The 20255-nt window shown below is 43.2% G+C and overlaps 2 protein-coding genes and 1 long non-coding RNA gene across 3 annotated transcripts; 1 reads left to right on the top strand and 2 right to left on the bottom strand.

The window, feature by feature from the left end:
• Positions 1-246: 246 nt before the first annotated feature.
• itpka (inositol-trisphosphate 3-kinase A) lies at positions 247-9951 on the bottom strand. The gene is made up of 7 exons (XM_017410457.3): positions 9243-9951; positions 5025-5121; positions 4035-4248; positions 2839-3043; positions 1854-1955; positions 1347-1418; positions 247-948 (listed from the first exon to the last, which is right to left on the bottom strand). Exons 1-7 carry the CDS (start codon positions 9627-9629, stop codon positions 709-711), a joined length of 1317 nt encoding a protein of 438 aa, XP_017265946.1. The 5' UTR covers positions 9630-9951; the 3' UTR covers positions 247-708.
• A 2715-nt stretch (positions 9952-12666) lies between these two features.
• Positions 12667-19141, top strand: ivd (isovaleryl-CoA dehydrogenase). Its single transcript, XM_017410023.3, has 12 exons — positions 12667-12908; positions 14270-14359; positions 14515-14566; positions 14689-14858; positions 14945-15038; positions 15914-16044; positions 16135-16231; positions 16314-16407; positions 16649-16730; positions 16836-16940; positions 17359-17431; positions 18273-19141. The coding sequence occupies exons 1-12, from the start codon at positions 12777-12779 to the stop codon at positions 18404-18406; spliced, it is 1254 nt and encodes a 417-aa protein (XP_017265512.1). The 5' UTR covers positions 12667-12776; the 3' UTR covers positions 18407-19141.
• LOC119617425 lies at positions 12703-13252 on the bottom strand. Its single transcript, XR_005233672.1, has 2 exons — positions 13161-13252; positions 12703-12958 (listed from the first exon to the last, which is right to left on the bottom strand). It is a non-coding gene; the product is annotated as an uncharacterized LOC119617425 (long non-coding RNA).
• Positions 19142-20255: the final 1114 nt, after the last annotated feature.

Here is a 20255-nt window from a genome sequence, read left to right as displayed (position 1 = left end):
GTCTGACTTATAAACCAAGATAGTGTTTTACTCTTGAAATAAACCGCCTCCATTTTAATTTCTCACACATGATTGATTTCATTGAGCTTTTATGATAACACCCTGACAAATCGTGGTATTGCAGCAATAATTATAGATGAAAATCGATTCTGTGGAGGTGCTCTAAAGCTGTCAGAGTTTCTCACAGAAAGGATTTATTTTACCCTCAGGGTCGTTGTGGAGTGAAACCAGACTGTTGAATTGGTGCGTCCTGATTCTCATTTTAGTTTCATTACAACTTGTTGAGGTTTTTTTTTGTTGTTTTGGTTTTTTTCACATCTTCTTCCCAAAACCGAATGCAGGATCCCCGCACTTTCGCTTCTGTTTGCTGTGTGGGAACTCGTATTAGTGTCGGCGGGTTCCCTCGTGAGATATTCTCTGGTCCTTTTTTTTTTTTTGTTCCGTCAGTCAGTGTCAGCATTTAAACGTCGAGTGAAAAGTGGGTGCGCCTCCTGTAACATTTCTTTGGCTCCAACGTGCTCTGATGGAGCATAAATCACCCAGAGCGAATCAGGGAGTATAAAACCCGCCCTTAGCCCTCCTGAAGCCCTCGTAACTGAAAAGAGGAAGAGAAGCCCTTGTAACTTCAGGTCCTTTTGACCTGAAGGCCACGGGAGGGTTAAGATCTCTTTGTGGAGCCAGCTGAAACTCGTTTTAGTTCCTTACAAGTCAAAGGTCACTCTCTGTGGTAACAAAGCAACCGGTTTCTTCGTTGCTGATGGACTCCAGCATGTGGAAGAGGTTCTCCAGCCCCCACAGGTAGCCGTCCTCCCGGTTGCCCTCCTGCCACGGGACGTCATGGCTCAAGGTTTGACCCTCAGGTAACCCCGTGGTTTTGCCAAAGTCAATGATCCAGATCTGTGCCTTTCCCGTGCTGTCGTGGATGAAGAGGAGAGAGCTGCCGATGACCTGAGGAAGAAACGGCAAGAACGTAGCTTTAGCCTTTAGCTGTTTTCAGCACATATTTACCAATAAAACGGAACCTAAATCCTCAATGAATGACAAAAAAAACCCACAAAGTTCCTCAGTAAGGTTGTGGGCAGCTCATTTTGTAATCCTCTTCTGGAGAAATGAACACCATTTTTATTTCAGCTTATTTTGAAGGCCACATACTTATACTGCTTTAAAAACAGTTCACCTGTTAAATTATTCCGATGCTGTATGAGCAACAGTGTTTAAATTATGTGGTAGGATTACAAAAACAAGCTCAGCCATCCCTCCATCGAGATAAGTCAGCAGCTCGCTGTTAAAGCAGTTTTTATTTCTGTGAAATTGTGACTCATCTCCGCGGTCGTATCCGTCCTCACCTCGTGACACTTGAAGAACTCGGACGTATTCAGGGTTTGCCGGATCTCTGTCAGTCTGTGCAAATAAGACTTCTGTGTTTCGAGAAAAAAAAAAAAAAAATACAAATACGGCGTTACGTGATTACATCCTGAATCCAGAACTTAAGACATCTGCGGCACAGTGAGGTGCGGAGTGTGTGGATTTAAAAAAAAACACAAAAGTCAAACAGGCACACAGTGTTAATATTTACTGAGCGGTTCACATTACTCTGCTCTTACTGTTCAAATACGTAGTTTTTTTTATTGAATTTGTTTTGAAGCTGCCCCTGACATTTTAAATATGAGCACAGAGATGACAAAATAATCGACTGAGCCCTGTTTAAACAGTGAACGCGGATGTGAGAGCTTGTGTCTGTCACGTATTTCAGGTAACGCCTGGAACAAAGTGTATATGCTCAGTAATGTCTATCCCTGAATAAATGTATACTCTGCAAGCGTGCATGAAGACGCTGAATGACAGCCACGTACTATAATGCTGGCGTCCCCGCCGACAAAGTCCTTAAACACCTTGATGATGTCCTGCTTCGACCTGGTTTTCTTGAAGTCAGTTCGACACGAGCCATCGTGTTTCTGAAAAGGAGATAAAATGACCTAATAACGTCACAGAATGCAGCTGAGCCGTGAACAGGCTGTGTTGCTGAGATCAGACTGAAAAAAAACAAAACCTCTGAGTTTGGAGAATGGACAGAACTGCCACCTCGTGAAGATTACACAGCAAAGATTCGCCTACGAAGCATTTGTGTGTGGGGGGGGCGATTTCTAAAACCGCCACGTTTTGCAAATTTTAATGTGCTCTTTGTTCCTCATAAAGCCATTTATAATCCTCCAGATTATTTTTTGAAGGCGCGTCTTGCTCATCATAGTCACCAGGCGTGTTGCGATGAAACATGTCTGAGGAACAAAGGAGACACACACCTTGTGGACTCATTAACCAAGCCACGAAAAAGATAAAACACTCCTCCTTTATGGACTGACTTGTTCTCCATCTGTTAGTCTTATGATGACCCGCGAGCAGAAATGCACAAAAAGTGGCTTTGATCAGGAACTAAAGATGCTGTCCTGTTCTCCTCGGTGATACGGCGGGATGTAGGACCGCCCAAACATCTGTACCACCTCAGCAACACATCCCTGTTTTATCAGGTTGTCTGAATGTCTGGAGGACAGTTTACAACCCGAATCACAGCCATCTCATTCCTGTGCACGGGTTAACTCGCATGGGAACGACCAAAAAAGACAGAAGCATGTTTCTGAACCACAAGATTTGTTTTTTAAATTCATCTTGTTTTATAGTCACTACTAAAAGACTCTTGTGTATTAAAATCCTGCCACAGAAACTCATTCATATTGGATAAAAAGCTGTGATGTGAGCCATGTAAACAGGCTGTCAGCAGTGGGGAGGGAAAAAAATGCATAAAGTGCCTAAACATTTGGTTTTTTTGGAGTCCTGCACTACCTTGATCCCCTCTATCCTGAAGCCCAGCGTGTTGGTGGAGCTCATCGTCTCCCTCCACTGCATGTAGCGGGGTTTGGTGACGCCCCGTTGGCGATGCTCCTCGGGAGTCGGGCCTCCTTCGTCCACCTCCACCATCTTCCTGTACAGGTCCTCCCGGGGCTTGGGTCGCTCCCTCGCTCGCACGAGCTCCTCCTCCAGGTACGTCCTATAACGGGGGCAGGGAGGAAAACTGATTAAAGCACATCATGTAGCTACTCTCTGTGCTTTTAAGGGGGCTTGGTTCCAACTCACATTCTTAAGATACCTCTGCTGCGTTAAGATATTTCAGCTTTTTCTTTTATGAGCCTAAAAAGTGAACGACGGCGTTCCTCCCTTTCAGCAAAGGCTGCAACCTGCTCAGCCGTGACCGCCACGCTGTGTTCTTCTTGACTTCACGGCTGCAACGCGCTCATATTCAACAGCACACAGCGGTGTGCAAACAGATGTAAATTTCAGTTTCAGTTTGTCAGTCGCACTTCCTCTGCGCCGAAGAGGGAAGCTGCGAGGAGACTCCTGCACGCAGCGCCTAACTGTGAAAGCCCGACTGTGTGTTTGTGCAAGCTAGTGGTTTTGCAGTTTTGCGGTGAAGAAAGGGGAGTCTCCAGGGACACCCTGAGTTTGCAAAATGTGTTTGTGCGTATGAATATGCAGACACACAGAAACACGGACGAGGCTTAAAAGATAATGACTTCATGAGTCCATGAGAAAGCTGAACGTGTGTGAGTCTGACTGCTTGTTGTGTGTGTGTTTTTAACTGGCTGAGTACAGTTGTGTATCTGCTGCGTGCCTGTGCATGCAAAAACATGTATGAACTCATGGTGCATTCATGCATAAGTGTGTGTGTGTGTGTGTGTGTAGTTGTGCACATGAGAGTGAGGCCCTCCGCCCGCTGTGGCAGGAAGCCAAGCATACAGCCTGCAGTTACAACAGGTGTTCCCTTATAGAGCCAAACCGCGTCAGGCGGCTCCTGCAGCCGCTCATCTGCACTATCTATCAGCATTTCATTTCCACAGAACTCAGGTGTTGATCATCAGCCATTAAAACCAGATTTAAACGAGAAAAGTGGGTAAAAGGCCCTGCACGGAACGACGTCAAGCTCAGCGTTTACACGTAAAGCCTGTAACTGAAGAGATAAGCAGTAATAATATTCTGTTTACCTGACTCCCATCTTGCAGTCCATCACGTTGGGATGATCGAAGTTCACCAGCAGGTCGGTCATCTGCAGAAAGGACTCCCCGTCCTTTTCCACCACGCCGTGGTAACCGGGCACGAACGGGCGCAGCTCGTCGTCCCTCAGCTTCTCAAAACACTGCATCTCATTTTCGGAGAACTTTTTCAGAATGGTGCCCTCGTCTGCAGCTTTGAAGTTGCCTAAAATGAGATTTAAAAAGAAGATGCGTCTTTAAAATTCAAATGAATGTGAATTCCTGAGACGTGTTGCTGCAACAAGATAAAGTGTAACTCCAGTCATCCTTGACAACAGATTGAACAAGTTTCGCCCTTGTTATTCCTGTTCAGTGGCTATTTTTCCGTACACAGTCATTTCCAAGTAAACTTAAAGAGAACAAAAAAAAAGAAAAATGAGAGTTAAGTTAAGTTTTACATGACTGGTTCAAACTCTTTATTTCCTATAAATCCCAAACAAAAGATTCCCTTTAAAGCCAGAACTGAAAGCAGATATATATTTGTAATAAAACGAAAAGCCTCTGTATGAAAGCAGACAACTTCTGGTTTGTTATACATGACTGATTTTATTCAAATCTGTTTCGTTTTAAACCCTTCTCTCAGAAAGACGTGGTATTTGAACTTGAACCAAATCCCTCACTGTTGTTTTTTTCTAAATCTTTTATATTTGTTTAAAAAAAGAGAAAAGTTAAAGTTTTCTGCTTAGTGTAAAGTTAGTAAGTTAGTAGTTTGTCATCAGGTGGCTAAATTAATTTTAAAAAGGTAGAAAAAAAGGGAAAATATTTTCACGTATTGTTTGAATTTCATGTTCTGTGAGTTGAACGTTGAATCCAGCAAACTTTAAAGCTGGTTGTTAAAAGCTTCTGTTTTCAATCAGCTTTTCTGACACCGTATTTCAAAACCAGCAGCCGTGAGCAGCTGGATTTTCTCCCTGAAACCGACCGGATCAGAACGCGTGGTACCTTTATGCCCAGCGAGCTGAACCCAGTTCAGTTTCCTCCTGTAGATGGTGTTGAGGGGAGAGCGGATGTATGTCTTCAGCTTCCACCAGGGCTTCACCTAAAAAAAATACACAGAATTTAAAGTTTTTTGGTTTTAAATTCCAAACTACTCGAACATAGACCCGCAAAGCTTGGTGTTTGTGCCTTTAAGGGTCCTTCTGTCTGGTTCTGATCTCATAAGTGTACAAAAAAATTTTGTTGAAACTTGTTTTAACCCTCTGCAGAAGATCTGAGGTCATTTTAAACACCGTCTCTGTGGAAACTCCTATCTGCGTCTGGCATCTCCAGTGCAGCGACGTCCTCGCTCTGGGTCCTCCTCCATGCCAGGATGCGGCATTCACCCCTAATTTCCCTCTTTTTTTAAGTCTTTGACTTTCATTTCCAAGAGGGAATTAGAAATCCACAAAAAAGAGAAGCACGAGTCATTTGTTTGCCTTTGGGAAATCCTAAAACTTCAGATGAGGACACAGAAATCCTCACGGCACAAAAAACAACAAACCATTTAGCATATTTTACAGAAACCTTCAGAGTTAAGAGGAACTGGCTGTTTTTGCCGCCTCCTAAGACCTTCACCACACCTCAAACACATCATTCTTCATCATGATTATGTGGACGATGGTGTGAAAATGAAACTTTAATATATGTTTGTGCGAAAATCTTTTTAATGGTTTGACCGTTTGGCTCGAGAGGGTCTCTTTGGGGTTTTTTTTCTGTGTTGTTGAATGAAACAGGAAATGAAACAGGGACTCTCATGATAGTGAAACAGCTCACGTCTCACTGCTCGCCATCACAGCCATCACTGAGAGCAGGAATCTGCAGCGGGGCTCTCTTTAAATGTCAGCTATGGTTCATACTCCTGTTTACTGATGGTATCTCCGGTGCGAAGGCTGTGAGACTTTCACAAACGCCTCACCGCCGCAGGGTTTTAGCATTTATCGACTCATCTGGGGACACAATTAACCAACAGATTCTTTCTTTTCTTTGACTTGATGGAGACAATGATTGCAGTGGTTTCAAACGCAGCAGATGTAGTAGTAAAAAAAAAACAAAATTTGAGTGTAAATGTTACAAATTTTATGGTTTTGATTTAAAAATCAGCTTTGTTTTTGACCTCGTGCTGCCCTTTTCTGACATTTTCAACGGATTTGGATTGTCCTGCAGACAAAAAAAGCTCAATTTCCGCTCTTTCTCCACAGAGCTTGGCTCAAACTGTTCCTGTCCTGTTGGGGGTTCAGATTCCTGGGGGCTGTGTCACAAACAAGGAATGTACATCGCCCGTCGCCTTGCACGAGCTGCGGATGACTCGCACCTACGAGCGCGCCAGAACGACCGAGTCCAGGCTATTTTGTGTGTTTCCACAGGTGGCTCAGCTGTGGCGGCCATCTTGACTTGGCGGTCACATGCTAATAAATCCAGGAGAAGAGAAGGAATCTGATCTTGACCAAGCCTTGTCAAAGCATCCCGGATGAACTGGTTTCAGAGCCAGGCTGAGGAGAAACTAAGTCAATTATCTTTACAGCTGCAATAAAAATAACTGGTTCTTACAGTTTTCAAGCAAATGTGGAGGAGTGCTAAATTACCCTATCCATGAAGAACAATAGAAAAGAATTAAAGGGCCATGCTTATTTTCATAGAGCTGAAGTTTGTTTCCTGGTTGAATTTTTTATTTTTTTTGTTTCAGCTCCTTTCTCTTTTATCTTCTGCTCTATCAGGCGCACCTTTTACTTTGAAACTCAAGGCCTGCCGTGACTCAACAACACGCCGATCCGAGCCGAGGTGTCCGTAGCAACGGGTCAAAAGAGGAAAAAAAAAAACAACACAGACAGCCGAATCAAACTTTTCAGGTTCTGCAGTCGCTGCGTGGAGGACTCCTGCCATCTGCAAGCCGCGTCTGAACGCCAAAAGCCCAAGATTAATCGTCTCACAACAAAGAGCCTGTTTTTCCTGCATGTCTGGGCGCCTTCAATCTGTTCCCTTCACTTCAAACCTCTTTAATCTGCGCCCTGGCTGTGCTACAGACTCCTCTGTATTACGCAGCATGGAGGCCTGAAGGAACAAGTGCAGACTCACACATTTTCTCTGACTTCCTGAAGTGCTTCTTTGTTAAATGTCAAAGGCCAAGACTAAATTTGGATATGAAACATTAAAAAAAAAAAAAAAAGAAATTATTACACAATGTCAGCATGTGCTGTGCTCTCCGTGACATTTTGTGTGGGCTTTTTATTTTTCCAGTGGCTTTTTTTTTTTTCACATGACCACGCGAATGGTATTTCATCTAAATAAAAGCCACATGACATTTAACTGCGAAAACGGGCCACAGAGGGACTCGATGGTCTGGACCAGTGGTTCTCAAACTTTTCAGCTTTCGACCCATAAATTAATAGTGACAAAGGTGTGTGACCCCATCTGTTGGCTGTTTAAATATCAAAAAAAAGGTAATGACCCTATTAAATAAGAGCATAATGACTACACAAACAGTCCTAACATCCATTAAGTCAATTTATGATTTGTATTTCAACCCTCTGTCACAATTACGATGCAAATATATCATAAAAACTAGGTTTTAAATTGAAGGTTGATATCTGGAGATTATCTAAGGACCCCTACTTGGTGTTGGGTGACCCACATTGGGGTCCCGGCCACAACTTTGGGAATCATTGGTCTGGACGACATCCACTTTAACAAGGGCGAAAAGCAACTGGTGTGCACGTGTGTGTGTTTACTTGTCTGTCTGTCAGCAAAATATCCCACCAACCAGTGGACCTCATTTAACTAAACTCTCATAAACTAGTCATTCAGTAGACATCTACAGGTGACTCCTTTATGGAGTCAGCCCCAATTCAAGATGGCTGCTCGCACAAAAAACGGTGACAGATACCTCGGTGAATTTTGCAGATATTGAGGTAAAATTTAACTTGGTAGTAGCCGAGCTTCATCCCCAACACATACTTCGAGCACTCCACATTGTGCAGCTTTGCTCAAAACACTGCCGTCAACCGTGTTCGCCTGTTAGCAAAATATCTCATGCAGATGCTCCTCTACAGCCAATTACCTTCTAGAGTTACTCCATTTGAAGATGGCTGCCACAGCTAATTGAAACAACCCAGCACGAAGACGGCCTCGACTCTGAGTTTTACGAGTGTTGAGCGTTCGTGGCTGAGAGTTGTCCTCAGATCGTCCCCTGAGCTTGTTCATGAAGTCGCCTCCTTCTCAGGAAAAGAGGATTTTAGTTTAAAACGAGTCGGCGGGCGATATGCATTCCTTCGAGGGGTGCTGTAGGCGTTTAATTCGATAGGAGCCATCGTGCTCATTGGAAAGAAAAGTGACAGCTTCAGATCTCGTGTGGGGCGACTAAGGAGAAGTGGTCAGACCATAAAACACACACTGTCTAACACGGTGACAGTGCAGACAAAAAGACCTTTTTTTTTTTTTGTTTTGGCACAGGTGACTCACTGTGATCACGCTCAACTTCCCCACATCTCGCACACAGAGAGGACACTCGAAAGCTGCAGAGGCAGACACCAATCTGTTCAGGAGCTGTATTAATTGCCAGCCTGTGGGGTGCTTTAATGCACCTGAACGCCTCTCACTTACACATTCATCGACCGAGAATGTCAAAGGCAAACATATTTCCACCCGCAGTGTCAGTTCAGCTGAAGGCCAGGCCTTTTATTCTCCCCCGTGAGCCAAACATGAAGGAAAGCTGGATGTATTTTCTTAGCAAGGTGTCTTCGCGTTCCCTTGAGGATTTAGCCATCATTATAAATCAAGCTGATTAGCTGCCAGGAGTTCCACTAAAGGGCAATGTGAAGGGGCTCTGATAAACTTTCCGAGGAGTCCTGGTTCTCGTCCTGCTCGGGAACACCGAGGACATCTGGGACAGGAACATCAGCACATGTGAGATCTTCCAGGGCTCACGTCCCAAAAATACCTTCTTTCTAAAAAGTGGGGGAATGACTGATCACATACTGGCTGGGGTGTTTATGAGAGAAATGAGCTGAACAGTTTGAGGAGCTGCTTCTTGCAGACAGATCATCCCCAGAGGAAAAGGCTCTGTTTATGGGATGCTGAGCCACTGATTCCTGTTTTCTAAACATCAGTTCCTGCGTAATAGATTAATCACAAAGGCAGAGGGGTGTCAGGTGTTGTGTTCTGGGTTAGTCTCAGATTAAAGCTCACCTCTCCCGTGTCCAACAGGTGCTCCAAAGTGACGATGCCTTTACTTTTGGTCTCGTTGTCGCTCAGGACGTCGTCCTCGGACTCCACTGAGCCCGCGGAGGACAAGGAGGAGCTGGACAGCTTCCTGCTCAGCAAGCCGTCCACGGGATGCTGGGTCAGGTCCTCGGGCAGGATCTCCCTGGCGGAGCCGCCCCCCTCCGGGGTGATGGTGACCTGCGGGACCGGGAGCGCGTGCATGGCGGGCGGCGGGGCGACTAGAGCGGCCGCCTGCGCGAGCTCATCGCAGACCGAGGAGGAGGAGGAGGGCTTCCCGGCCGCCCTCCGTTCCGAGCGAGCCCTGTCGGGCCCCGGGTCCTTGGAGGACTTTCTCCTGCACTCTTTGGGCATCGGGCGCTCAAGGCGCGCGGCGGCGGCGAGAGGAGTCGCTTCGCGTCAGCCTTCAAATCTGGTCATTTCACTCTCAGGGCAGAGCAAAAATTAAAAACAAATAAAATTAAATAAAAATAAAGGAGCCCCTCCTGGTGCCGGGCGGCTCCTCTACGGCTGCAGGCAGGCAGGCTGGAAGGGGAACCCCTGCTCGGTGGTGGCGTGGCTTGCGCTCCTACGCGGTTTTACACACGACGCGACGGCTCACCTTCCGCATATTCCCCTGTCTCTGCTGCTCTTCTGCTGTCTCTCTCTGTCTCTGTCTCTCTGTGTCTCTCCGTGTCTCTCTCTCTCTCTCTCTCTCGCTTCCTGACTGAACATTTCAAACCAGCTGACGCGTCAAAGTTTGTTTTACAGCTGCGGGCGTTCCTCTGCCTCACTTCTGCAAAAACAAACAAACAAAAAAATAACACACGAGACCTTTAAGTTTAATCTTTTTTATTTTAACATTCAGAGTTGCATCATAAAACACAGAAGGGAGGTTCCCTGTTTGTAAGAATCTCTCTGTTTTTATTGTTTACCTGCAATAAACAGCAGGAACATTATTAAACACTGAACACCCCCTTTTTGTGCACTTATTAAATGTAAGCAAAGCAGCATTTACTCCTATATGAAATACTTTGAGCAAATAAATAAAGCTATAAAGTGTAAGTTCAGAAGAGAAGAGACTCATTTCTGTGAAAGAGTCAGAGTTCCAGAGAGCAAAAGATTAACATATCAGGTTTTGCTCATTTAAAAGTAGAAAAAGAGCCTGTGCTGCAGAAAGGCTGACTGAAAGAGTAGCTAAAAGGTAAAAGTAGCAGAATAGTAGCTGGAAGCTAAATAAGAAGCAGCTGAAGCAGAATTCATACACAACAATGTTTGTTTTTCAAGAAACTGGGGAAATCTAAATGTATTTCTATGGGGAAATATTAGTAAATGAAGTTAAATATTTTCTCCTGAATGAGCTGAAGGTTTTGACACACGAACAGCTAAAGCTGTACAAAGCATGCAAAAGTAGCTAGACTGCAAACAAGGTATGACTAAATAAAATGATAATAATAACAACAAAAAGCAGAAGAACAATAGTGTGGATGCTGACTCAACAGATGTAGAAGAAAGGCACGTTTACTCTTCACTGTCTTCCAAAAAACTTTAATTATTGTGTAAAAAAATCCAACTTTAGGCCACTTGGAGCTCAGCGTTGATTAAAATCACTGATAGTTTTCTGTCTAAACAGAACTGCAGTGATACATGTGCAAATTAGCAGAAAGCTTTATGTATACAGAAAATGTTTATTATCACAGGTTTAGTGTCAAAGATGGTTTTGATTTTCTTATTTCACCTGAGAAATCCTTTAAACATGTAAAACAGTAACGCACAAACAGGCCGGAAGAGCGTGCAAACTTTACATTAAGTGGCATGGTATTTATTTATAAAGTCACATTTGTGTAATTACTTAAGCAGCATGAATTGGAAAGACAAAAATGTACGTTTTCATGATTTTATTTTATTTTAAGAGAAAATGGTTTAGTTTGAGGTCAGAAGAAACTCTAAATTAGTTAATAATTCCACACTGATACTATTTTCAATCTAGGTTAAGAAACCAAACAGGTTGGGATGATAAAATATGATTCAGTTTAGTAAAATGTTAGTGTTTGCAATGATCATTTCTTTGGGAAAATGGAGATAAAGAACCTGTATTATCAGGTGAAAAATGAGACAAGAATGTCATAATAACGTGGTTTATCTGCACTACTATCCTATCTGTGGTGTTATCATACAAAGAGCAGAATGTCCTGCAGAATTAAAAATGGATGAGACATGTGTGGGACAAAGTGGGACCATTTTAGGATATATCTGGGGGCCTCAGTCAACTGTAAAGATTCCAGTTGTTGTTTTATTCCTCTCTGTAGATATCACCCTCCTCGGCTCCCGGTGCCTCTAACTCCACACGGTCGACTGCCTGGTGTTCTGGTTCTGTTCAGACTGTCAGTCCTGACCTTTATAAAAGCCATGGGTCGTATTTTCAGGCTCCAAACCAAAGGTTAACCATTGAAGCTGAAGGTGAGGGTTAATGCCTCGGACAGCCAGAGGTTAAAACCTCTCTAGTTTTATTGATTGACACCAGATCCACAACTGAAAGAAAACAGCTTTACTTTATACTTGATCATGTAACAGAGAGGACTTTATTATCAAGGTATTAGGAGATACGTTCAGTTTAAGCTGATTAAATTAAAATAATATATTTTACCTGACATGGCACTGAGAAGTGGCCCACATATATCCTGTGTACAATCAAGGTTTTTAAATGAAATAATGTGACTAATAATGTAAATGTGACTTACTAACTTTGTCTCCGTAAAGTGAAAATCCTCAAATATTTCTCACCAATTTTTACTCTTTTTTATCTTTAGTTTGCTAATTAAAGTCACACAAATAGGTTCACATGTGGTTGTACATAAACACGAGCTGTTCAGCTTGTTGTTTTTCTCCTTGGTACAGAATAAAATACTTTAGTCTTCATCAGAGTCCTGCTTGTAGGGTTTTCTTTTTCACTGATGCTGCTGAATGTACTCTACAAAGCGAGCCTGAAAACACTAAACAGGTATAAGAAAAGATGAAATGATGGAAATAAACATAGATGAAGAGATATTTATTCAAAATGAAAACAAAAATGAAATAAAAACCACTGACAGAAGTATATATCAGCCTGTACAAACCAATATGTGGTAAAGTATTTATAAATAGATTTATAGATATTAATAGTTATTTAATTATCCAGTAATATATATATCATAGTATAGCAATTTTATAGTAACTTAATAAAATATTGTAGTTTGTAATCTGTTTCAGTTGTTTAAATGTTTTAATTACATTATTTTTATAACCTTTTTAATATGAATATGCATTTACGGTACTGTCCGCTGGGTGGCGCTGTTGCTAATAAACCTATTTTCCGCCTGCTAAAAAAGAGAAGAAGAAGAAGAGTGAATGACGTAGGTGGGATTCTAAAAAACAGTCAGAGTGAGACCTCTTACTTTTCCCTGCGGTAACGGAGGACAGTCCCCCCCTCCTCCTCCTCCAGCTACCGACTCAAAGTGTGTTTGACCGCCGCTTTCCAGCACCATGTTTGCCGTCAGGAACGCTGTCCGCCTCGGCTCCAGGTTGTCCATCCCCGTCGTGGCGAGGAGAGGATGTGCCGGAGCTGCTATCCCGGTGGACGACGTGGTGAACGGACTCACAGAGGAGCAGATACAGGTCAGCTAGCCAGCCCGGTGCTGCTAGCAAAACAAGGCTCGCTCGTCAGTCTTAAAAAAACAAAACAAAACACAATACAAGAGTTTAAAAATTCACGTAAATAAAGTCGATAGAGTCCAGAAGGCTGTAGTGGGTTTTTTTTTTAACTTGACGTCATGACGTTATATTAGCTCATTTTTGTACCCAGCCAAAGATCCACCAAATATAATGCAGCAGTGCTGTCTGTTATTGCATAAAGGTAATGTTACTAACATTAAAACTGTCTGCTTTGCCTCAGTTAAAGTGTGGCTTATCGTAAAGGCAGATTTGTTTAAGAAGAACCACTGGCTTGTGTTGGTGTTGTATTGTTTTCTGTTGAAACCGGACAAAAAGCAGGTGACTTGGAGGCAGACAGCAGGGGTGGAGCTCATACAGACGGTGTGATTGGATGGAGTGGTCAGCCCCACGAGTTTGCACCTTTTTTTTAAATAAGTTTTTAATAGTTGTGACACTTGTGAGTTGTTGTAAACTACAGCCCAACACAAGCTGGTGGGATGATCTGTAACTCCTGGTGCTGTGAGGACACTGCTGGGTGTTTTGGGTTGTTTTAATAGAGTTGTCACCTTTTACATGTAAAGTATTTTTATTCTGATGGCTCAAGTCTCCTTCAGGATTGCCCACCTTTAGGGTACAGTTTGTGATGACTACATAAAGCTCAAAAGTCCTGAGGCGTTCCTCGTTTCTTTACATTTCACCTCCGAGGAGCACGGCTTCTTGTAAAAACTCTTGAAGTGTTTCTGTTTGTTTTCGGGCTTGAGCTGCTTTTCAGTGGACTGTTTTTCTCTTATCTGCGAACCATTCAGGCCTAATAATAAGTACACTCAAGGAATGAAACAGGATTGGGTGCAAACATAAACAACCTATGAATCAAAAACCACAATTTGTTCCAGTTTCTTGAACTGAATCTATAAAGTATAAAGTTTGAAATGTAAAAAGGGTATTTCAGCACAAACAAGGCGGTTCCTAAAGAGTTACTAGCTGAAAACTTTAGCAGATGATCGGCTGAAAGATGCTGGGTCGCCCAGGTTCTTTATAGAGAACCGTGGTTCTTTAAGGAGTTTGATCTTGGACCTCACACGATGTGAGCTTTTTTGATTTTTAGCTTTTTATTGTAACTTTCATCCTTCACTGTTGTAAGCCTAAACGACACTAAAAATATAATAATTTAACTGATGGATTAAGATATTAAAAATTATATGTCCCCTGACTTAATCTGGCTAAAGAAATACTCCAGAACACAATCTATCAACGTACAGGTTTAACCCTTTGACGTATTTATTACATGTATGAGTAAAGACACTTTGTTGTTGTTTATTCCACAGCTAAGGCAGACGGTCCGTAAATTCTTTGTGGAAAAACTTGGGCCGTACGCCGATGACATCGACAAGAACAATGAGTTTCCAGGGTTGCGGGTGAGTTGAAACGCTGCCTGAATCCGTGACGCAGTTCAAGAAGTTTGGCGCTTTAATACACGTGTTTTTTGATACTTTCCTGTAGTGCTGGTGAATTTGGATGACAAGGCTTTCTGTTTATTTGTGACTTTTCTTCATTATTGTTCTGCTAACAGGATTATTATAAAGCGATGGGGGAGATGGGACTGCTCGGCATCACCGCTCCAGGTAGGAACGCTGCTATTTGAACGTGCAGGCGGATGCTTGCACCACGAGAACCGAACGCGGTGGATCCTGGATGTGAGAGCGAAGGCCGCTGCCTGAACGCTCCTTGTTTGTGCTCATCTCAGTGGAAGACGGAGGCACGGGCTTGGGCTACTTGGAACACTGCATTGTGATTGAGGAAATGTCACGGGTGTCGGCGGCCATCGCTCTCAGTTACGGCGCCCACTCCAATCTTTGTGTCAACCAGCTGGTGCGTCACGCCAACCCCCAACAGAAGGAGAAGTACATGCCGAAGGTCAGTCTCCGTGCAGTTTGGCCGTGTTTAGATCCTGAGCGCTGATTTGATTGTTTTAGTGACGACTTCTCCTCATCTTGTCTCAGTTACTGACAGGAGAGCACGTCGGCGCTCTGGCCATGAGCGAACCTAACGCTGGTTCTGACGTCGTCTCCATGAAGCTCAGAGCTACGAAGAAAGGTAGGATGCAGGGATGCGTTCTTTAAATGTCCGCTGATTCAGGTTTGCAGCAAATCGTCTAGTTTTTGATTAATGAGGACTGCTTCGTGTATCTGCTTACGCTGATTGTCATTTTACTGAAAAACTGGGAAAAGGAAACTGTTTAGTTATTAAACGCAGCCATTTTTAAGACTTTAGTTGTTGGTTTGTTTTTGTTCCTGTTTGTATTGTAAGCCCTACAGTAAAACTAGGTTTTGTTGAATAATTTGCCTTTTAAAAGCGAGCCCTTCTTGCACACCTTGTGGGGTCTTTTTCAGTGTTTCGACAGCACGTTGCTCAATAGATTTCACTTCTTTTTGTTCAACAAAGTCACTTCAAATAACTCCCAATGTTTGCGAATGAATGCTGAGAGATCAAAACCACCCAAAGCCAGTCATAAATCTAAACACTCATAAACACAACCATGAATAAGAAGGGTTTTAAAACAAAAGGATACAAAGGATACAAAATCAGTGGTTTCTTATGGTCTGAGAGACTTCACGGTATCGAAGCGGAGCGGTTCAGAGCTCCGGTGGCTCCTCCAGGAGGAACGGAGCTGTGATGTTCTCTCACAGATGTCACGCCGAGGCAGTTGCACGTTGCTTCTTGCCTTTTTTTTTTAGCCATCGTTGATTGAAGTCGTAATGATGTGTTTGTTTCGTTCTGTGCCGGGTTAAAACGCAACCCGAGGTGTGTTTGGCACCTTCATCGCTCATAGGCAAATATTAAAAAGCCACAATCTATATTTGCACTGTGCGCAGTCCTTGGAGGTTATTCTTGTGTAAAACAGATTTTACTCACACTCGACCTTTTGTTTAAGCTGTTGAATCTGCTGTTAAACCTTTGACCACTAACAGGCGACTATTACGTTCTAAATGGCAACAAGTTCTGGATCACAAACGGGCCGGACGCTGACGTCCTGATCGTGTACGCGAAGACAGATCCCGGGGCGTATCAGAAAGGGATCACGGCGTTCATCGTGGAGAAGGTAAATCCGCCCGACTCGAGGCAGGTTTGCGCGTTGATGCATGGCTCGTTGTTGAATCGGCGTAAAACTAAATGTTTGTCCTTCCTTCAGGGCATGCCGGGATTCTCTACGGCTCAGAAACTCGACAAACTCGGCATGAGGGGATCCAACACCTGTGAGCTGATCTTCGAGGACTGCAAAGTCCCAGGTAGGAGTCGGAGCGCTCCCGCTGATTCTGCTGGAAATCCAAGTCTTGTGGCGAAAAGGCCGATTTCTCTCGTTTCTTACAGAGAGGAATGTTCTGGGTTCGCTGAACAAAGGCGTGTACGTGATGATGAGCGGCTTGGATCTGGAGCGGCTGGTGCTCTCGGCTGGACCTGTAGGGTAAGGTTTGAAACAGGGGAGGAATTAAAACGAAGGTACAGATTGTGAAAGTTGACCAGAACAGCTTTCCAATGTTTGGGAAACGGTCCACTTTCAAGAACAATTTGAGCCTAAAATCACAAAAAAACAGCAGAAAACTTGCATCAAAACACTGTTTTTGTGTGTGTTTAATATCCTGCTGTTTACATGCTCACAGGGATGATGTTTTGTGCCTAATATGATCCGAAATATTGCCTTTCAGCATCATGCAGGCCGTTTTGGATGCTGCTATTCCCTACCTGCACGTGAGAGAAGCCTTTGGACAGAAGATCGGACACTTTCAGGTTTGCCTGTCAAAGTTCACCTTTTTCCAAGAGCATTAATGACTCAGACGGGGGATGTTTTCAGTCGTGCTTCGTAAAAAAAATGTGACCCGGTCCGTTTCCCAGCTGATGCAGGGGAAGATGGCCGACATGTACACCCGGCTGAGCTCCTGCCGGCAGTACCTGTACAACGTGGCCCGGGCTTGTGACAGAGGACACGTCAGCTCAAAAGTAGGAATAGTTTGCAGTAGATGTGCGTCTAATGTTTTGTTCGTGTAATTTCTTCAGCTTTTCACGGAGATTAAAAAGGAAAAGAAAGTGGGTTTTTTTTGCTAAAGAGTTAAAATATATTTGGTGCCTTTTAGGGTTCTGGGAAGCTGCTTTAAGTGTCGTACAGATATGGAAGTAGGGTTTTGTTTCTTGCCAAAACCCCATGAATTCATTCTGTTATATGTTGGTTGAAGTTTGTGATGTTTTTTTACTTTTTAAGCTCTAAAAACTCTTTGACACTCCCTGCATTTTAGATAAAAATCTTTGAAGCCGAGGTACCGTCAGTCAGCTTTGTGATGGTCTTTTGTGTTTGGTGTCTTTTTTCCTCTGCATTCAGGGATTGTGACGCTTTGTATTTTTGTTTGTTTTTTGTTTTCAGGACTGTGCTGGAGTGATCCTGTATTGTGCTGAGAACGCCACTCAGGTTGCTTTGGACGGCATTCAGTGTTTGGGTAAGTGCTAACTCGAGCGTTTCGCTGACGGGCTGTGAGCTGCCTTTTCAGCCGCTGAAGGAGACTTGAACACTGCCTGCCTTTAAAAATGTCCAAAACCTCAATATGTTGTTGGACCGCCTTTAGCTTTTATGACAACACTTAGAACATCACAACAGGTTTTTCCATCCAGAGTATCCACCGTCCTAATGGTCCTCATTGCAAACTATGAAATGAAACTTAAAAAGGTTATTCTGAACTGTTTCAGATGGTTCAGATTAAAGTTGTCAGACCTCTCCAGCCCAAACGGCTCTTCCAGGATCGTTGATGTTGTTGATCTAGTTTGTAGGTAAACAAACACAAGCCGTAGCTGCTAGCTGCTCACAGGTTTTTAATTTAGGGTCACGTTTACTGACGACGTGTGCAAATTTTGTGTCTTACTTTCTGGTTTTTATTTTTTTTTCTTGTCTTTGTGACGTTCCAATTAGCACCTTTAACCAGAAATCATGTCTGAGGTGGCCTGTCCACGTGTGGAAATGATTTGTCATCCTCCTTTAAAGACACATTTATAAATAGATATTGATGGAAATAAACGGGGCATGATCAGGTAGGTCAGCTGAGCTCATATTTAGGCTTCTGTGTTATTTATTGGACTGCTGGATGTGAAGCTTGTCGTGAAACATCTAATATTGTGTCAGCCCCGACTGCTGATATTCATTATCAAGCTCTTAGAACCGGATTGGTTTGAATGCTTAAATTTAGTTTATATAAGAATGTAACAAAGGAAGTGGGATATTTTTCTCTCTCTGATGAGCCGGAGTCTTCCGGTCTCAGATGCCTGATCCGTGTCGCTCACCCACAGGCGGAAACGGCTACATCAACGACTACCCGATGGGGCGATTCCTTCGAGACGCGAAGCTGTACGAGATCGGGGCGGGCACGAGCGAAGTTCGCAGGCTCATCATCGGGCGCGCCTTCAACTCCATGTTTAAGTAGAGAAAAGTGTGGGAACGAACAGTTACTGCCACCCGGGACCTTACTGCTTGGTTTGTTGCTGCCGTTAGAACGACTTACCGCCGTTATTTTTATCATTTATAATCGACAAGGAAACAAGAATTAACGGCGATGTGACAGCCTGACTGGCAACGGGCGAAGCAAATTAAAAATTGATCCATGCCAAGAGCGTTGAGCTTTTTTTTTTGTTTGTTTGTTTGTTTTAGGTCACTTAAATCTGTGCGAGCTAATTACAATTAATGAGCCCGATCAGCGCTCAGGATGGTGGATGTTAAACACTCCTCTCCACAACATATCCTGCTTTAAACAGTAGATTAAACGAGGCAAAAAGGGCAATTTTATTCTCTTTGAAGCCGGAGACTGAGCACAGGAAGCCTCAGTGTTGCTTTGGTTCCAGATATTACATCAAAAATACAAAAAAAAACCAACCTGTGAATCTGTATGTTTTAACTGTGAGATTGTTTCTACATAAAATAACTATTTCAGATCTTAGTGAATTCCTTTCACGATGCCAATGCAAACTGAAGTGATGCATTAGAAAAGCATTAGAAGTTGAATATATTTGTTTTCCGTACGGACGATAAATAACTCGTCGAAGTCCGTCCCTAGGAATCCTCTGTAAGCTGTCTCTTCTGCACAGGACTTCACGTTCATCATTATGTACGATATCAGAATGTATGAAATATATTTTGTTTGGAATAAAGGCATAAAAAGCTTCTCAGTGATGGTTTTGTTTTCTTCTAAGCTAACACAGATTGTCCCACCGTCACGTCTTTATCCTAAAAAATATTCCCGTTCAAACAGTCAAGATGAGAGTTTCATCCTGAGTTTGTGGTACATAATAACAAAAAAAGCCTGTTTACAAACTGGTGCATTGTGGGAAACGATTGACCTTGATCGTAATCTGTATGATGTAACTTGATCATGTTTCTGTTTGTTTAATCCCTGCCCTCTTTATGCATTTGGTGCTAATGTGTAAAAACTAAGAAAGTAACTCTACAACTCAGATAAAAATGTCAAAATGAAAACTAAACGCTAAAGCAGCAATAATTATCATTTCTTACAAACTATTACCAAAAACGGAAAAGGATATTTGAACAGTTCCACCATTTTTGATGCTTTTGTGCTGATTTCAGGTTTGCTTTTAGAGACTATTATTCAAATAAAAGGAATCCTGATCATTTAAAGTAGATTTAAATTTTTTTTTCTGCATTTGGTGAACAGTTGAACTAGCTAATGTTCTAGTTTCCGACTCGTAAAGAACTTGTTTGCTCCTGAAGTGTAGTTTTTCTAAACCTTGAGTGATTCCTGCAGCTTCCTGTTCCTTCTGAGCGACGTGCCGGTGAAACCTCTCTCATCCATCAGCTTCGATCCATCTCCTGCCGCTTCATCTCCCGACTCATGTGACCCATTGATGCGCCCAAGATGGTGTGTTTGGGGTTTGACTCTGCTCCTGTGTGTGTGTGTGTGTCGTGCTCGGCCTTCGGTGATGAAAGATTTAACTCCGCTCTCGGTTTCTTAACCCCGGAGACGAAGGAGCAGGGTTTCACGTCGGGGCCGCCCCGGCGTTTCCATTTCTGCCGTTAACTCCAGGAAAGACGGGGAAGGTTTGTCAACAAAATCCACGACGGCCCCAGTAGCCAGCGACACACAGAGCTTCTTGTTTCCAGAAAAAGCAGAGAGGGGGAGACGGACGCGCAGACAATGATGAAACTATGCCGGTGCGTCTGAATAATACATGGGAGCTCTGTTTCAGCGCGGATTTTCCCTCCGCTGGAAATAAATCAGGTGAAACACTGGAATGAAATAATACAAAGGTTTTTATTCTACT

The sequence above is a fragment of the Kryptolebias marmoratus genome, linkage group LG10 (genome assembly GCF_001649575.2).
Source record: "Kryptolebias marmoratus isolate JLee-2015 linkage group LG10, ASM164957v2, whole genome shotgun sequence".
Taxonomy (NCBI): domain Eukaryota; kingdom Metazoa; phylum Chordata; class Actinopteri; order Cyprinodontiformes; family Rivulidae; genus Kryptolebias; species Kryptolebias marmoratus.
This window is presented reverse-complemented; position numbering and strand designations above follow the sequence as displayed.

Bases quoted from the DNA above. Each gene is read 5' to 3' on its own strand.
- itpka (XM_017410457.3), bottom strand. From the start codon at position 9,629: ATGCCCAAAGAGTGCAGGAGAAAGTCCTCCAAGGACCCGGGGCCCGAC. The intron at 4,249-5,024 runs GTACCACGCGTT...ATCTCATTTTAG, and splicing joins TCAGCTCGCTGGGCATAAAG to GCAACTTCAAAGCTGCAGAC. The intron at 949-1,346 runs GTGAGGACGGAT...TTTCTTCCTCAG, and splicing joins AGTTCTTCAAGTGTCACGAG to GTCATCGGCAGCTCTCTCCT.
- ivd (XM_017410023.3), top strand. From the start codon at position 12,777: ATGTTTGCCGTCAGGAACGCTGTCCGCCTCGGCTCCAGGTTGTCCATC. The intron at 16,941-17,358 runs GTAGGAATAGTT...TTTTGTTTTCAG, and splicing joins GAGGACACGTCAGCTCAAAA to GACTGTGCTGGAGTGATCCT. The intron at 17,432-18,272 runs GTAAGTGCTAAC...GCTCACCCACAG, and splicing joins GGACGGCATTCAGTGTTTGG to GCGGAAACGGCTACATCAAC.